Source organism: Myotis myotis, unplaced genomic scaffold, assembly GCF_014108235.1.
Source record: "Myotis myotis isolate mMyoMyo1 unplaced genomic scaffold, mMyoMyo1.p scaffold_m19_p_14, whole genome shotgun sequence".
Taxonomy (NCBI): domain Eukaryota; kingdom Metazoa; phylum Chordata; class Mammalia; order Chiroptera; family Vespertilionidae; genus Myotis; species Myotis myotis.
In genome coordinates this window covers 44,383,395-44,395,857 of record NW_023416318.1, presented here as the reverse complement: position 1 = coordinate 44,395,857, position 12,463 = coordinate 44,383,395, and the positions used below count along the sequence as shown (strand labels likewise).

Here is a 12,463-nt window from a genome sequence, read left to right as displayed (position 1 = left end):
ATTAAGGTTGCTAATGAGCTGACCTTAACATAGAAGATTATCCTGGGTTATCCAGTTGGGCCCAATGTAATCACAAGAGGGAAGAGAGAGGCAAAGAGAACCAGAGAGATGGCAGCATGAAAAGAACTTGGTCCCATTTTGCTGGCTTTGAAGAAGTCGAGAAATGCAGGCAGCCTCTAGAAACTAAGGCAAAGAAATAGATTCTCCCTTCCAGCACCCAGAATGAAACAGCCTTGCCAACACCAGCCTTGCCAACATTGGTTTTAGCAATGAGACTCATTTCTGACACAACTGTAAGAGCATAAATTAGTGTTTGTATTGTAAGTTTGTGGAAATATGTTATGGCAACAACAGAAAATGCATACACTAAGAAATAAGTTATCTACAAAACAATCCGTAATGTCAGTTCCAAATGTATTCCAAATATATCTCAGCCATGTTCCTCAGCCACATCTGCTTACATTTCTATGGAGAGATGGAGTTTCCAATGTTATCAAATCAAGGGGCACTAGTGAATATCTATAATAATAAAAGGGTAATATGCTCATTAGACTGGACGTCATTCCGGACATCCTTCCTGACGAAGCCAGGGCTGGAGGGAAGCCAGCCGGGGTCCTGGGTGCCTGCAGGTGGCCCAGGGGAAGCCAGCCTGGGTCCCAAGTCCCGGGTGCCTGCTGGCGACTGGAGGAGGGAAGCTGGTGCCGGCAGCCCAGGTCCCAGGTGCCGAAGGGAAGCCGGTGCCGGCAGCAGGGGGAAGGACGGTCTACTCTTGCACAAATTTTTGTGCATTGGGCCTCTAGTTATAAATAAAAGAGTCCACATCACATGTTATTTTCAGCCTTTCTCACAGAATAAGTCTATAGTGCACTCCGCCAAGAATACCCCTACCTGGGGATAACAAAGACCAGCTATTCTTCCTCCTTCCCAACCACTTCACTACTTGAGGCTCTCCAGCATGGTGATGAGATGATCTTTTGAGCAAAAGCCATCACAACAGAAGTCCCAACAGAGGGTCTTTCAATTTGGACTCTGGATAGAAATAAGGAACATTGGGGAATTCTAGGCAAAAATTCCAAGTTATTCTGGGCATTACCCTGCCTCCTTTCTAGCATTAAACACTCACCTTTGCCCTGCTCTTATCCAAACACCTTCCTATAGGCTATAACCAAGTTGTCTAGCATAGGGTCAACAGCCCGTAATTATAACTTCCAATTTATTTATTCTTTTTAATCCTCACCTGAGGATATCTTTCCACTGATTTTTAGAGAGAGTGAAGAGAGAGGGAAAGACAGAAAGAAATATCGATGTGAGAGAAGGTTGCTTCCTGCACACGCCCAGACCAGGGCCTGGGCCCGGGAGGAGCCGGCAACCAAGGTACATGCCCTTGACCAGAATCTCCGAACCCGGGACCCTTCGGTCTGCAGGCTGACACTCAGTCCACTGAGCCAAACCAGCTAGGGTACCACTTGCAATTAAAAAACACACAACACCCTGCTCTTTCTTCCCTTGTTTTCATATTAATGACCAACCATATTTCCTATGCACCTCTAACTCCTCACTCTTCTCCCTACCTACATCTTCCAAGTTTTGTCCGATAATCTTAGGAAAAAGTTTTATCTGGATTTAAAAATAACATATTTTCTACATGGTTTAGAAACAAACTTTAGAACCATACCCAGTTTCCAAGTAAGAATGGTCTATATTTGACCAGAAGGTAGCGACCCTTCTGGAGTGAACTATTACACGTAAGACTATTCAAATATCCAGCCGAAGTGGGATTCACTTGGCAGTATTGAAAAGTGATTCCAGAACTATGTTAGGTATTAGAATCAGGTGGTGAGGCGCAAATATACCCACAAATTCCTGAGTGACAGACAACCTGGAATCACGGAATCAGAATTTAAAGGGGCTGAGCTTCAGCATCTGTATTTTTTAAAAAGGTAACCGAAGTATATAGCAAACATATGGGCACATGGGAACCAGGGATGTGAACCCACTGGTGGTGGAGTGGGTTAGGAGAGGACCATAAACAGTGGCCAAGGATCTTGCTGGTTTGAAGGCAAAGCAATATATTATTGAAAAAGAAAAGAAAACTGTAGATGGTGCCAGAACCACAATGGGGTGACCTCTGGTTTCATTTGCATTTCTTCTTTAAGCAATCCAAGTCAGCCGCCAGTGTAAAGACAAAGGGAGACAAAAGACTTGGGCTGAATCATCAGGTTTATAACTTACTAGTTGAATGGCCAGGAACAACTCTTTTAGTGCATTTCAGTGTTCTCAAGTCAAAGTGCTACAACAAGTAAATTAAGAGAAGCCAGCTATCTCCTCAATTCCTTGTGCTTCTACTTCTCTAATGATACACTTCCCTTCTATGCTTTTCCATCATTTGAAATCTGTATCATCTGTATTTATCACTCTTCCTTCTTTATATTTATATGGCTCCAACCTTTTCCACAATGCCTTATTTTGAGATTCCATCTATACTGATCTTTCTCTTCTCTGCTAAAATTTTTCTCTTTCTTAACTATTGTTTTGTTGTCTAATCATTGCATCTGTAGCAGGTGCTTCCCCAACTAAACCGTAATCTCTTCCACCATCAGCTCACAGTCATTTTTCATACAGCAAAAAATTTACTGTGGCCTACCAAACGCCACACATTCTAGGCACTTGGAGTAAACAAAGACAAAAATCCCTGTCTTTGTGGAGTTTACATTCTATGGCAGCAGGTGAAACGATATCTAGGAAGAATTAATTCTCAGTAGAGATAAATAAGAGGTGAGAATTAGGCTGGTATAAAAAGGAGTTTGCCTATAAAGTACAAATTCCAGTGGGAGGGGAGCCAAGGAATAGGCAGGTCTAGCTAAATAGGGTAAAGTGGATTAGAGTGGGGAACGAACTGGTTGGGAATGCACAGTGGGAGGGATAAATACAGACAGACCAAAAAAAAAAAAAAGAAGAAACAAAAAAAGAAACAAATATGTAAATAAGACAGGTGGTGCTCATTAGCTTACAGATTAAACCATTTTGAACTCTTACCCACTAATCTACCTTTGCTGCACACACACCTATAAGCATATACACAAAACCTCCTCTAAATTAACCCAGACAAAAAGCTGAGAAAAAGTAGTACACGTTAAAAAAAAAAAAATCTGGAAATGAATTCCAAACCACAGTCAACGAAATCAAGTTGGAGTACAAGGCAGCTTTGCTTCTGGAATCTAGCCTCACCTACTACCTAATCAGCAGAGCTTATGTCAGAGCCGCCGGGTGAACTTTAGCCTATATTCTACTAAGCCAGCAAAAGGGAGCGAAACCTTTGTCCCACTTTTAACCATTTTAATAATGTAACTCAAAAAGATACCTACAAGATCTGAAGCTATAGCAGTGGAGAAAGTTGGATTATGCTAACACAAATTTCAATATGAAAATGTTACACTGGTTGTAACAACAGGTTTTCTCAATAGTCAAAGGGAGAGGGTCAAGAAAGAGATAGAAAAAAAGAGAAAGGGATAGAACTAAGGATGTGAGAGTCAAATTTAAATATACACCATCTTCTAAAGTATTTGCCTTTAATCCATTTCCTGTGAAATTATTTGACCATTTACATAATTAGGAATTTAGATTTAGGGTAGGTGTGGAAATTAAACAAGATACTTTGATACAGATGTGATTTTTCTTTAGATAGTTATATTCAGAACTAGAGGCCTGGTGCACAAAAATTTGTGCACTGGGGGAGGGGGGGGGGAGTTGTCCCTCAGCCAGGCCTGCGCCCTCTTGCAGTCTGGGAACCCTCAGGCAATGTCCGACTGACGCTTCCCATGGGGAGCGGGCCTAAGCTGCAGTCTGGCCTCCCTCTGCAAGAGGCGACTAGCAGGCTGATCAGGGGATAGTGCCGGCTGGCAAGCGGCTGACCCCTCCCACCATCACGCCACCACTAGTGGCCTCCCTCTGCTAGCAGCTGGCCCTGTCCCCCAATCACCCCTCTGGCACCCGACTTGGCTGGCCTGGTGTCACCCACTCGCCAGCCCCACCCCCCGCCAACTGGTGTTCTGAGGTTCAGTCAATTTACATATTAGGCTTTTATTATATAGGATTATAGCACTTGTAGAAAAGGAATGGTTTAAAACTACAGCCAGCATGGCATGTAGGAGGCAGCCAATTAGTGATTCTCTCTCATCGTTGGTGTTTTGATCACTTTCTCCCTTCCTCTCTGAAATCAATAAAAAAAAAAAAAATTTTATAAAAATAAAACTCCTAGAATTACAAATCAGTTTCAAGAGATTTTAATCACCTACCAGTAAATGTCATAATCTCATTACAACTTGCATAGACTTGTAGGATGAAGGACTCTATTGAGTCTAGATGGCAATCCATTGTGTAGGTAAATTTAAATTCACTTTCTAGACATTTTTTCAAATAACTAGAGGCCCGGTGCATGAAATTTGTGCATGGGTAGGGTCCCTAGGCCTGGCCAGCAATCAGGGCCAATCAGTGGGGTAACCAGCAGGACAACCAGGGGGGCCCCCGCTGACACCTACCTTGGCCGGCCTGGCGCTGCCCGATCACTAGCCCTGTCCACCACCGCTGCTGCCAGTCGCTTCCCTCTGTGGGGCGACTGTGGGACAATTGGGGGGGCTGGAGGAGGGGGTTCCCTGCTAGCACCCGCCTTGGCTGGCCTGGGGCCAGCAGGCTGGGGGCAGCTCCTGCATTGAACATCTGCCCCCTGGTGGTCAGTGAACGTCATAGCGACCGGTCGTTCCACCAGTCGTTTCCCTGTTAGGTCGATTTGCATATTAAGCTTTTATTATATAGGACGAGCCATAGTTTCTTGTTTCTTCTTAATATATTTTATTGATTTTTTACAGAGAGGAAGGGAGAGGGATAGAGAGTTAGAAACATCGATGAGAGAGAAACATCGATCAGCTGCCTCCTGCACACTCCCTACTGGGCATGTGCCCACATCCAAGATACATGCCCTTGGCCGGAATCAAACCTGGGACCCTTGAGTCCGCAGGCTGATGCTCTATCTACTGAGCCAAACCGGTTAGGGCGAGCCATAGTTTCTTACTTGTGAAAACATAATGCAAATATTTATATGTGTATATATTTCTATATTAAAATATAAAAAAAACTAAGCTTGTAACTTTTAATTACACATGTAAAATGTAAAAATTATTTTAAGAATTCTCAGTTATACAGAATCACAGTTTCTCAGGGCAGAAGTTAGTTAATAGCTAACATTTACTGAACACTTTCTCCATAAAAAACTGCTTTACATCTAGAATAACTCCTTTAAAGCTCACAAGGTGAGATTATTCTCTGTTTTACTCCCAAGGTCATCAGAGCATAAAAGGCAGGGCCAGAATGAAATCCAAACTCCTCTGTCATACTTTCTCATTTCAAAGTAAATCCATAGTCTCAACCATTCATTTTACAGTTGAAGAAAATAAAACCCATTACATTAAGGTATTTGGCCAGTCACACAGGTAGTGACTAGAAAACACACGACTTGATTATCAACTCAAGTGTTATACCCACTGCTAATCCATAAGAAGTACCTTAAAACCAATGCAAGTGCAGGTTAAAAAATATACATTCAATTTTTCTACAGTGTTAAGCAATAAAGGTGGAAAACAGGAAACAAAGCTGTAAGGTAGCATGGCCAAATACTAACAGTAGCTATGTGGTGAATAGTTAAGAGAATGGGTGGTTCTTTTCTCTTAACCCCTTTCCCCAATCTTTATATTTCAATTTTGTTACTGTGATTGGCGCATACCCACACAGGCGTGTGCGTGTGCACACACATACACAACACACATGTACACACACACGTACACACACACAGCTGTCCTGTGCAGACTAAAAACGGTGGCTGAAATAAGAAAATAGAAGAGAAAAATAAAAGGTTCAATCATTCAAAATTAATCCCTTAAAGCAAAGGGAAGCTCCAGCTACCTGTTTAAAATCAGCATTCTACCCCTGTGATTAGGGAGGACGGCACAATGCAAATGAAATCTCTCGTGAAATCATCCGCATGTAGGAGAACACACAATGAGAAAAGTTGGTCACATCTCAGCTTACAGATCTGGCATGGAAGGAAAACGCTTGAATTCCCACAATTACCCACTTTCACTGACAGCTTGGAGAGAGAAAGACAAAGCGAATGAAAGCTAACAGGGTATCTATCACATTTTATCCCATAAGATACACGTGTTGGCGTTATTTTTAAAATGTTTCTTATAGCCGGTTGCAGAACCTCCCCCTTGAAATTCAACACGCTGGGATGACTGAACGGCAACGGTTGAGCTCCCTATTAAAAAATGTAAAAAAGGCTGGTGAATTCTGTCCAAGCAGCTTTTAGGGTGGCTCTTGGTACGGGCAAGCTGTGGAGGCACAGAGGCGTGACCGACCGGAGTGTCCCGGTCCTGGACCCCCCGGTCCGGTAGGGCAGGTTCAAGGCCGCCGTTACCCGAGGTGAGAGGGGCGTGAGCCCAGACGTGCGGCGGGGAGACGCGCGGCAAGTGCCAGGCCGGTGCTTAGGACTCGGGAACGTTAGAGGTTACGGAGCCTGAAACCCGTACTCGGCTCGGAGTCATGAGAGAGGAAGTGACAGTCCTTTCCCAAGGACACGGGAGACCGGGTCGCAGGGCAGCATCTCCCCTGCCCCCCCCCTAGCCCAGGGCTGGGGCCCCGGGCGGGGTCAGGGAGGGGGCAGCGAGTGGGGGACGCGGGTCCGAGGCCGCCCTAGTCTCCGCAGGCGTTATACCCGGGGTCCGGGGCACCCTCAGCCAGGCCTCACCTGAGCAGTGGAGCGTCCTGGAGGCATTTGTGAAGCGTCTGAGGCAACCGATTGCGCGGGAGGCCACCATCTTGAGCAGAAGAGGACGAAAGTGGAAAGAGCTTCAAGTGCTGGGGGGCCAGGCCCAAGACTTTTCTTTCCCGCAGCCCGGCCCCAGGCAGGCGCCTGACGCATTGCCTGACTAAAATCCCGACGCTGAGTTGCCGCGGGTCCCTTAACCCTGCCCTTCGTTCCCGGATAAGGGGACGAAAAGGACCCTTTCCTTGCTGGAAGGAAGGCGGCCCATCGAGAAGAGGGTACCGTGCCGAGTTTTCCAGTCAGGCGGCCAGCGGGCAGCCGCGAGACCAGCGAAGCCCGCGGAACCGCCGGCTGACGTGAGGGGTCCTTTCCAGGCTGGCCCCGCCCTCGGCCCCTCTGGATTCTGTCATTAGGGTGTGAACCTTGCCAACTGCGGGAGCCTTAGCGGACGCGAACGCAGGTGAGACGGCGGGTGCGCTGGACTCTTCGCCCGGCCCTTTCCCCCTCGGCGAGACCCGCACTTCTTTCCCGCCCGCGGCCGCCCCCCTCCCTACGGGAGTGGAGCTCGGCCAGCGGAAGGAAGCTCCGGGACGCGGTCTCCTATACCAAAGCAATTAGTGCAGTAACTTGGACGGGTTAATTTATCACCGCGCGTGAACCAACTGTTCGCGGGTGGGGTGTGTGTGTGTGTGTGTGTGTGTCTGTATGTGTGTGCGCGCGCGCGCTTAAAGCGCTGGGCTATGTTGCAGTATTTGTTACGGTTTCACCGACGTTGCCGGTAGCCAGAACGGGCCCACGGGTTTCCCCCGAATCCTGCTTCCAGGGGTGACTCTCGGTCCTTTGAGCTTCGGGACTCCGAGTGTGGAAGGAGACATTCCTCCATCCTGTTCGGAAAGCCAGTGTTTCAGAGGGTTTTCTAACCCAGAAGGGACCTGGCCGTTTGTCTGGTCATTCATCCCCTTCATTTTCTCGGTGAGAAAACAGGCCCGTGAATCACAGCGTGAGTAATTTTGCTCACGGCCGCAGGGGGAAGAAACGGGACTAGAGCGTAGTATGTCCTACTAACTTCTCGCCAAGAGCTCCGCATTGGACAGTAGCTGTTTTTGTTCCGGAAAGATGGGCTTAAGTCCTCAAAGTAGCTGATTGGTTCTCAAAGCAGGTAACATCGAGGGTCCTCTAGGCCAGTGGTTCTCAACGTTGGCTGCACATTAGAATCACCTGGGAATCTTTTTAAAATCCTGATTTCTGGGCCTCATCCTCCGGAAATTCTGTTTCTTTGTTATGGGGTGAGGCCACAACATTAGTAACAAAGAAACCGAATTTCCGGAGGACGAGGCCCAGAAATCAGGATTTTAAGAAGATTCCCAGGTGATTCTAATGTGCAGCCAACGTTGAGAACCACTGCTCTAGGCGCTTTCACGCCATCTCACTTAATCCTCACAATCCCCAAATTGTTATTTGCATGTTCTAGACCAGCGGTTCTCAACCTGTGGGTCGCAACCCCTTTGGCGGTAGAACGACCCTTTCACAGGGGTCGCCTAAGACCATCCTGCATATCAGATATTTACATTACGATTCATAACAGTAGCAACATTACAATTATGAAGTAGCAACGAAAATAATTTTATGGTTGGGTCACAACATGAGGAACTGTATTTAAAGGGCCAGAAGGTTGAGAGGCTCAGAGCTTATGTCAGTTTTCTGATTCTGCGGCAGAGCCAGGATTTGAGACATAAATCTGAGCTCACAGAGGAAGCAGGAAGGAGCAGGGGCAAGGGGCAGGGAGGTTGAGACTGAAATGAGTGTGGAAAGAAAGAAGAGAGGTTTTCGTTTAAAGCTTAGGTCAAACAGTCCTCCATCACTCGCAGCCCTTTGAGCAGCAAATAGATGACCAGTGGTCACTTAATTTCCAGAAAGGATTCTTGGTGACCTCCAAAGGCCCTCCAACTCAGAAGGTTTTTGTCGCACCTATTGCTTACATCAGGGGTGGCAGGCTTTTTCTGTAAAGGGCCAGATAGTAAGTAGCTTTGCAAACCCACGGTGATCTCTTGTCATATATATATTTTTGTTTTGTTCTGCATCTCTTTAAAAATGTAACAGCTATTATTAGCTAGAGGCCCATGGGTTGTAGTTTGGCTCTTGACTTTTTTTGTTCCCTGTATTTGCAACAAAATAGTAAGGTAGAAATGTTATGTTTCTCACTATGGTGTACTTAGAGGGAAACTACACCACCCACTGATTTTAGTAGCAAATACATGGATGCCCCTGACTGTGTGTCAGGCACTGTTCTAAGTGCTTTATGCATCCTAATTTAGTTATTCCTCAACAATCCTCTGAGGTAAGTACTGAAATTACCTACATCTTATAGATCCATTTTACAGATCTTTTGTTTTTTGTTACTCCTCATCTGAGGATATTTTCCCATTGATTTCTAGAAAGAGGGGAAGGGAGGAGGAGAGAGACAGAGAACAGAAACATGGATTGGTTGCCTCCTGCACGTGCTCCACTGAGCCAAACCGGCTAGGACTCTGTATCTTAATTCTAAAGCAGAGGAAAGGTTAAGTAACTTGCTTAAAGGTCAGGGCATTACAGTGTGTCTTTATTATTATTAAATATACTTTTATTGATTTTAGAGAGAGGAAGGGAGAGGGAGAGAGAAACATCCATCTTCTGCCTCCTGCACTCCTGGGGATCAAGTCCCAAACCAGGGCATGTGCCTTGACCGGGAATTGAACCGGTGACCTTTTGGTGCATGGAAGGACACTCAACCAATTGAGCCCCACAGGCCAGGAACATTGTGTCTCAGTGATATTGTAATCATGAGCTGTTGGAGCCAATTTATCTTATTTTCATTACTTGCCAGGCCCCTTCTTTCCCTTGTTCCCAGGTCCCTGCAGCTTCAAGCATCTTTCCATAGTCCACATTCAGTAGAGCCTACTTGATCCTTAGGTCAAAATGTTTATTTCCTAAACCTTAGAGCAAGTGACGGTAAGAGTCAGTCCTCCCGTAGAGTAGTTTGCTTAGTCCCTCTTTCTTTTAAAATATCTCCTTATTTATTATTGATGGAATATATATTCTATGTACTTTTTTTCAGAAACTATAGAAAAGTCTAAAGAAAAATACACTTATAATTCCACCACTCAGAGATAACAGTAACATTTTTATATGTATTTTTTGAACATTTTTATGCATTTCTACATTTTTACATATCTATATAAATATTAATATACATAGATTTTAAATAAAAATTATACTGTACATAAAAATTCTCATTTAAAAATTTTAAGAAGACAGAAGAATATAAAATGAAAGCCTCTACCTCTTCCATTTATAGACTCAGCTTTTTTTTAAAAAAAAATTTTTTTTTGATTTCAGAGACAGGTAGAAACATCAGTGATGAGAGAGAATCATTGCTGCCTCTTGCACGCCCTACACTGGGGGATCGAGCCCACAAACTGAAAACTGGGCATGTGCCCTGGCTGCAAACCGGACCGTGGTCTCCTGGTTCATAGGTTAATGCTCAACCCCTGAGCCACGCCTGTCTGGCTAGACTCAGCTTTATGGGCTTTCTTTTCTCTCTGTGTGTCATAGCGAGTCTTACTGTACATACTACTTTGCAGCTTGCTTTTTCATTAATGTATGTTGTGGATATATACCTGGATATCAGTACACACATGTATATCAGTATGTTTCAATTCTTTCCAAACTGCTGCACAGTATTTCATACTATGTTTATACTATAATTTTGTAAATTTTATTTTTCTGTTACAGTTTACTTTCAATATTATTTTGTATTAGTTTCAGTACTATAATTTATTTAACCATTTCCTACTGATGTGCATTTAGATTAGTTTCAGTTTTCCACAAATGTAAACAATGCTACAATGAGTATCTTAAGTATTTCTATAGTTAGAGATCCATGTATGCTACACATACGTCTTGACTATTTCTGTAAGTTAAAGACCAGAAGAGGAATTATTGGGCTCAGAAAATCACAATTCAAATTTTGATAGACAACTAAAAATTGCCTCCCAAAAAGGCCTTAGCAGTTTATACTTCTAGCAGCTGAATTTAGAAGTGCCTAAATAGACCCATTCTTACTAGAATTGTATATTAACCATATTTAAAATTTTTGCTAATCTGATAAACTCAAAATGAAGCCTTTTTTAATTAACTTTTTTATTGTTAGTGAGGTTGGACTTTTAATATTTTTTTATTTGACATTTTTATTTCTTATGTGAGTTGCTCATTTTCCTTTTGGTCATATATCAGGAGGTTTTTCACATGTAAATAAGAGTAAATTCTATTCAAACTGACTTATTAAAGGGATTTATTGATAGTGGGAGGATGAGTTTCAGATGTGACTCAATCAGCGCTCTAGTTTCTTTTTCTGAGATTCTTGGTTCTGTCTTCTTTTGTGGTCACTTCTGTCTCTAGGATAGCTTTTTTTTCATGTTTTCTAACTGCTATGGCTGGATGCCTCAGAAGGAAAGATTTATGTTCCAGAATTCCAGGCGGAAGACTTGAATGTCAGGTTAACTATTCCTAAATCAATACCAGTGATCAAGGCAATACATACAGGGCTGTTTTAACATATTTTTAAAATTTTTATTGATTTCAGAGGGCAAGGGGCAGAGAGAGAGAGAGCTAGAACATGCAGGATTGTTTTAGACCTTCATCACCTGAACCAGTGACCTTGGCAAAGAGAATTAAATTATTCTGATTGGTTTAAACCCTGGAGTTGGACTGGATTCAATCCTATAGAAACTACATATGGCAACTATATAATGGGGTGAAGGGATGTTGGGGTGAAAAATCAGATTTCATTATAGAGTGTTTCTCCTATAATTTATAAAAGTTCTTTATGAATATGAATATTAACCCTTTGTGTGTTTTACATATTACAAATACTTTCTCTGAATCTGTTGTTCTACTTTTACCTTTTAGTGTCTTTTGCTGTGTAGATATTTTAAATGTGTATCTAATCAGATCTATTAGTTAGTCTTCTCTATGATGGTCTGTGGGCTTTATGCTATATATTGGAAGCCTTTCCCCATCTAAGATTATAAAGAATACTAGAGGCCTGGTGCACAGATTTGTGCACTGGTGGGGTCCCTCAGCCTGGCCTGCGCCCTCTCGCAATCCGGGACCCCTAGGGGGATGTAGTAGTGTGTAAACCGGCAGGTGGCCAGGGAGGAGCCTGAGCCTGGGCTGGGCATTGCACTGCTCCCTCTCATCCCAGCCCCACTGTGCCTACCGTGACCGCTGTTCGGTAGTGCTGCTATGGAGGCAGGAGAAGCTCACGGCGCTGCAGCTGCACTTGCCATCCGTGAGCCCGGTGTCTGGCACCCATCAGTCAGCTGAGCGGCGCTCCCACTGTGGGAGTGCACTGACCACCAGGGGGCAGCTCCTGCATTGAGCATCTTCCCCCTGGTGGTCAGTGCATGTCATAGTGACAGGTTGACCGGTCGTTCGGTTGCTTAGGCTTTTATACACACACACACACACACACACACACACACACACACACACACACAGTGGGGCCTTGACTTATGAATGTCCCGACTAACGAGTTTTTTGAGATACCAGCTGTCTCTCGGCCGATTTTTTGTTTTGAGTTGACAGAGTAATTTGAGTTAACGAGCT

The 12,463-nt window shown here is 44.2% G+C and overlaps 2 protein-coding genes across 3 annotated transcripts in view; one reads left to right on the top strand and one right to left on the bottom strand.

The window, feature by feature from the left end:
- Positions 1 to 6,954, bottom strand: part of HADHA (hydroxyacyl-CoA dehydrogenase trifunctional multienzyme complex subunit alpha) — a 36,219-nt gene extending 29,265 nt beyond the window's left edge. The window contains exon 1 of the mRNA XM_036335128.1: positions 6,800 to 6,954. Within this exon, the coding sequence (XP_036191021.1) occupies positions 6,800 to 6,869 (70 nt within the window). The 5' untranslated portion in view covers positions 6,870 to 6,954. The remainder of the gene's footprint in view (positions 1 to 6,799) is intronic.
- A 168-nt stretch (positions 6,955 to 7,122) lies between these two features.
- The window catches only part of HADHB (hydroxyacyl-CoA dehydrogenase trifunctional multienzyme complex subunit beta), a 29,021-nt gene continuing 23,680 nt past the window's right edge, over positions 7,123 to 12,463 (top strand). Inside the window, exon 1 of one of the 2 annotated variants that reach the window (XM_036335130.1) lies at positions 7,123 to 7,277. The gene's annotated coding sequence lies outside the window, so the exon portion shown is untranslated. The remainder of the gene's footprint in view (positions 7,278 to 12,463) is intronic. The other variant, XM_036335129.1, reaches the window with a different exon arrangement.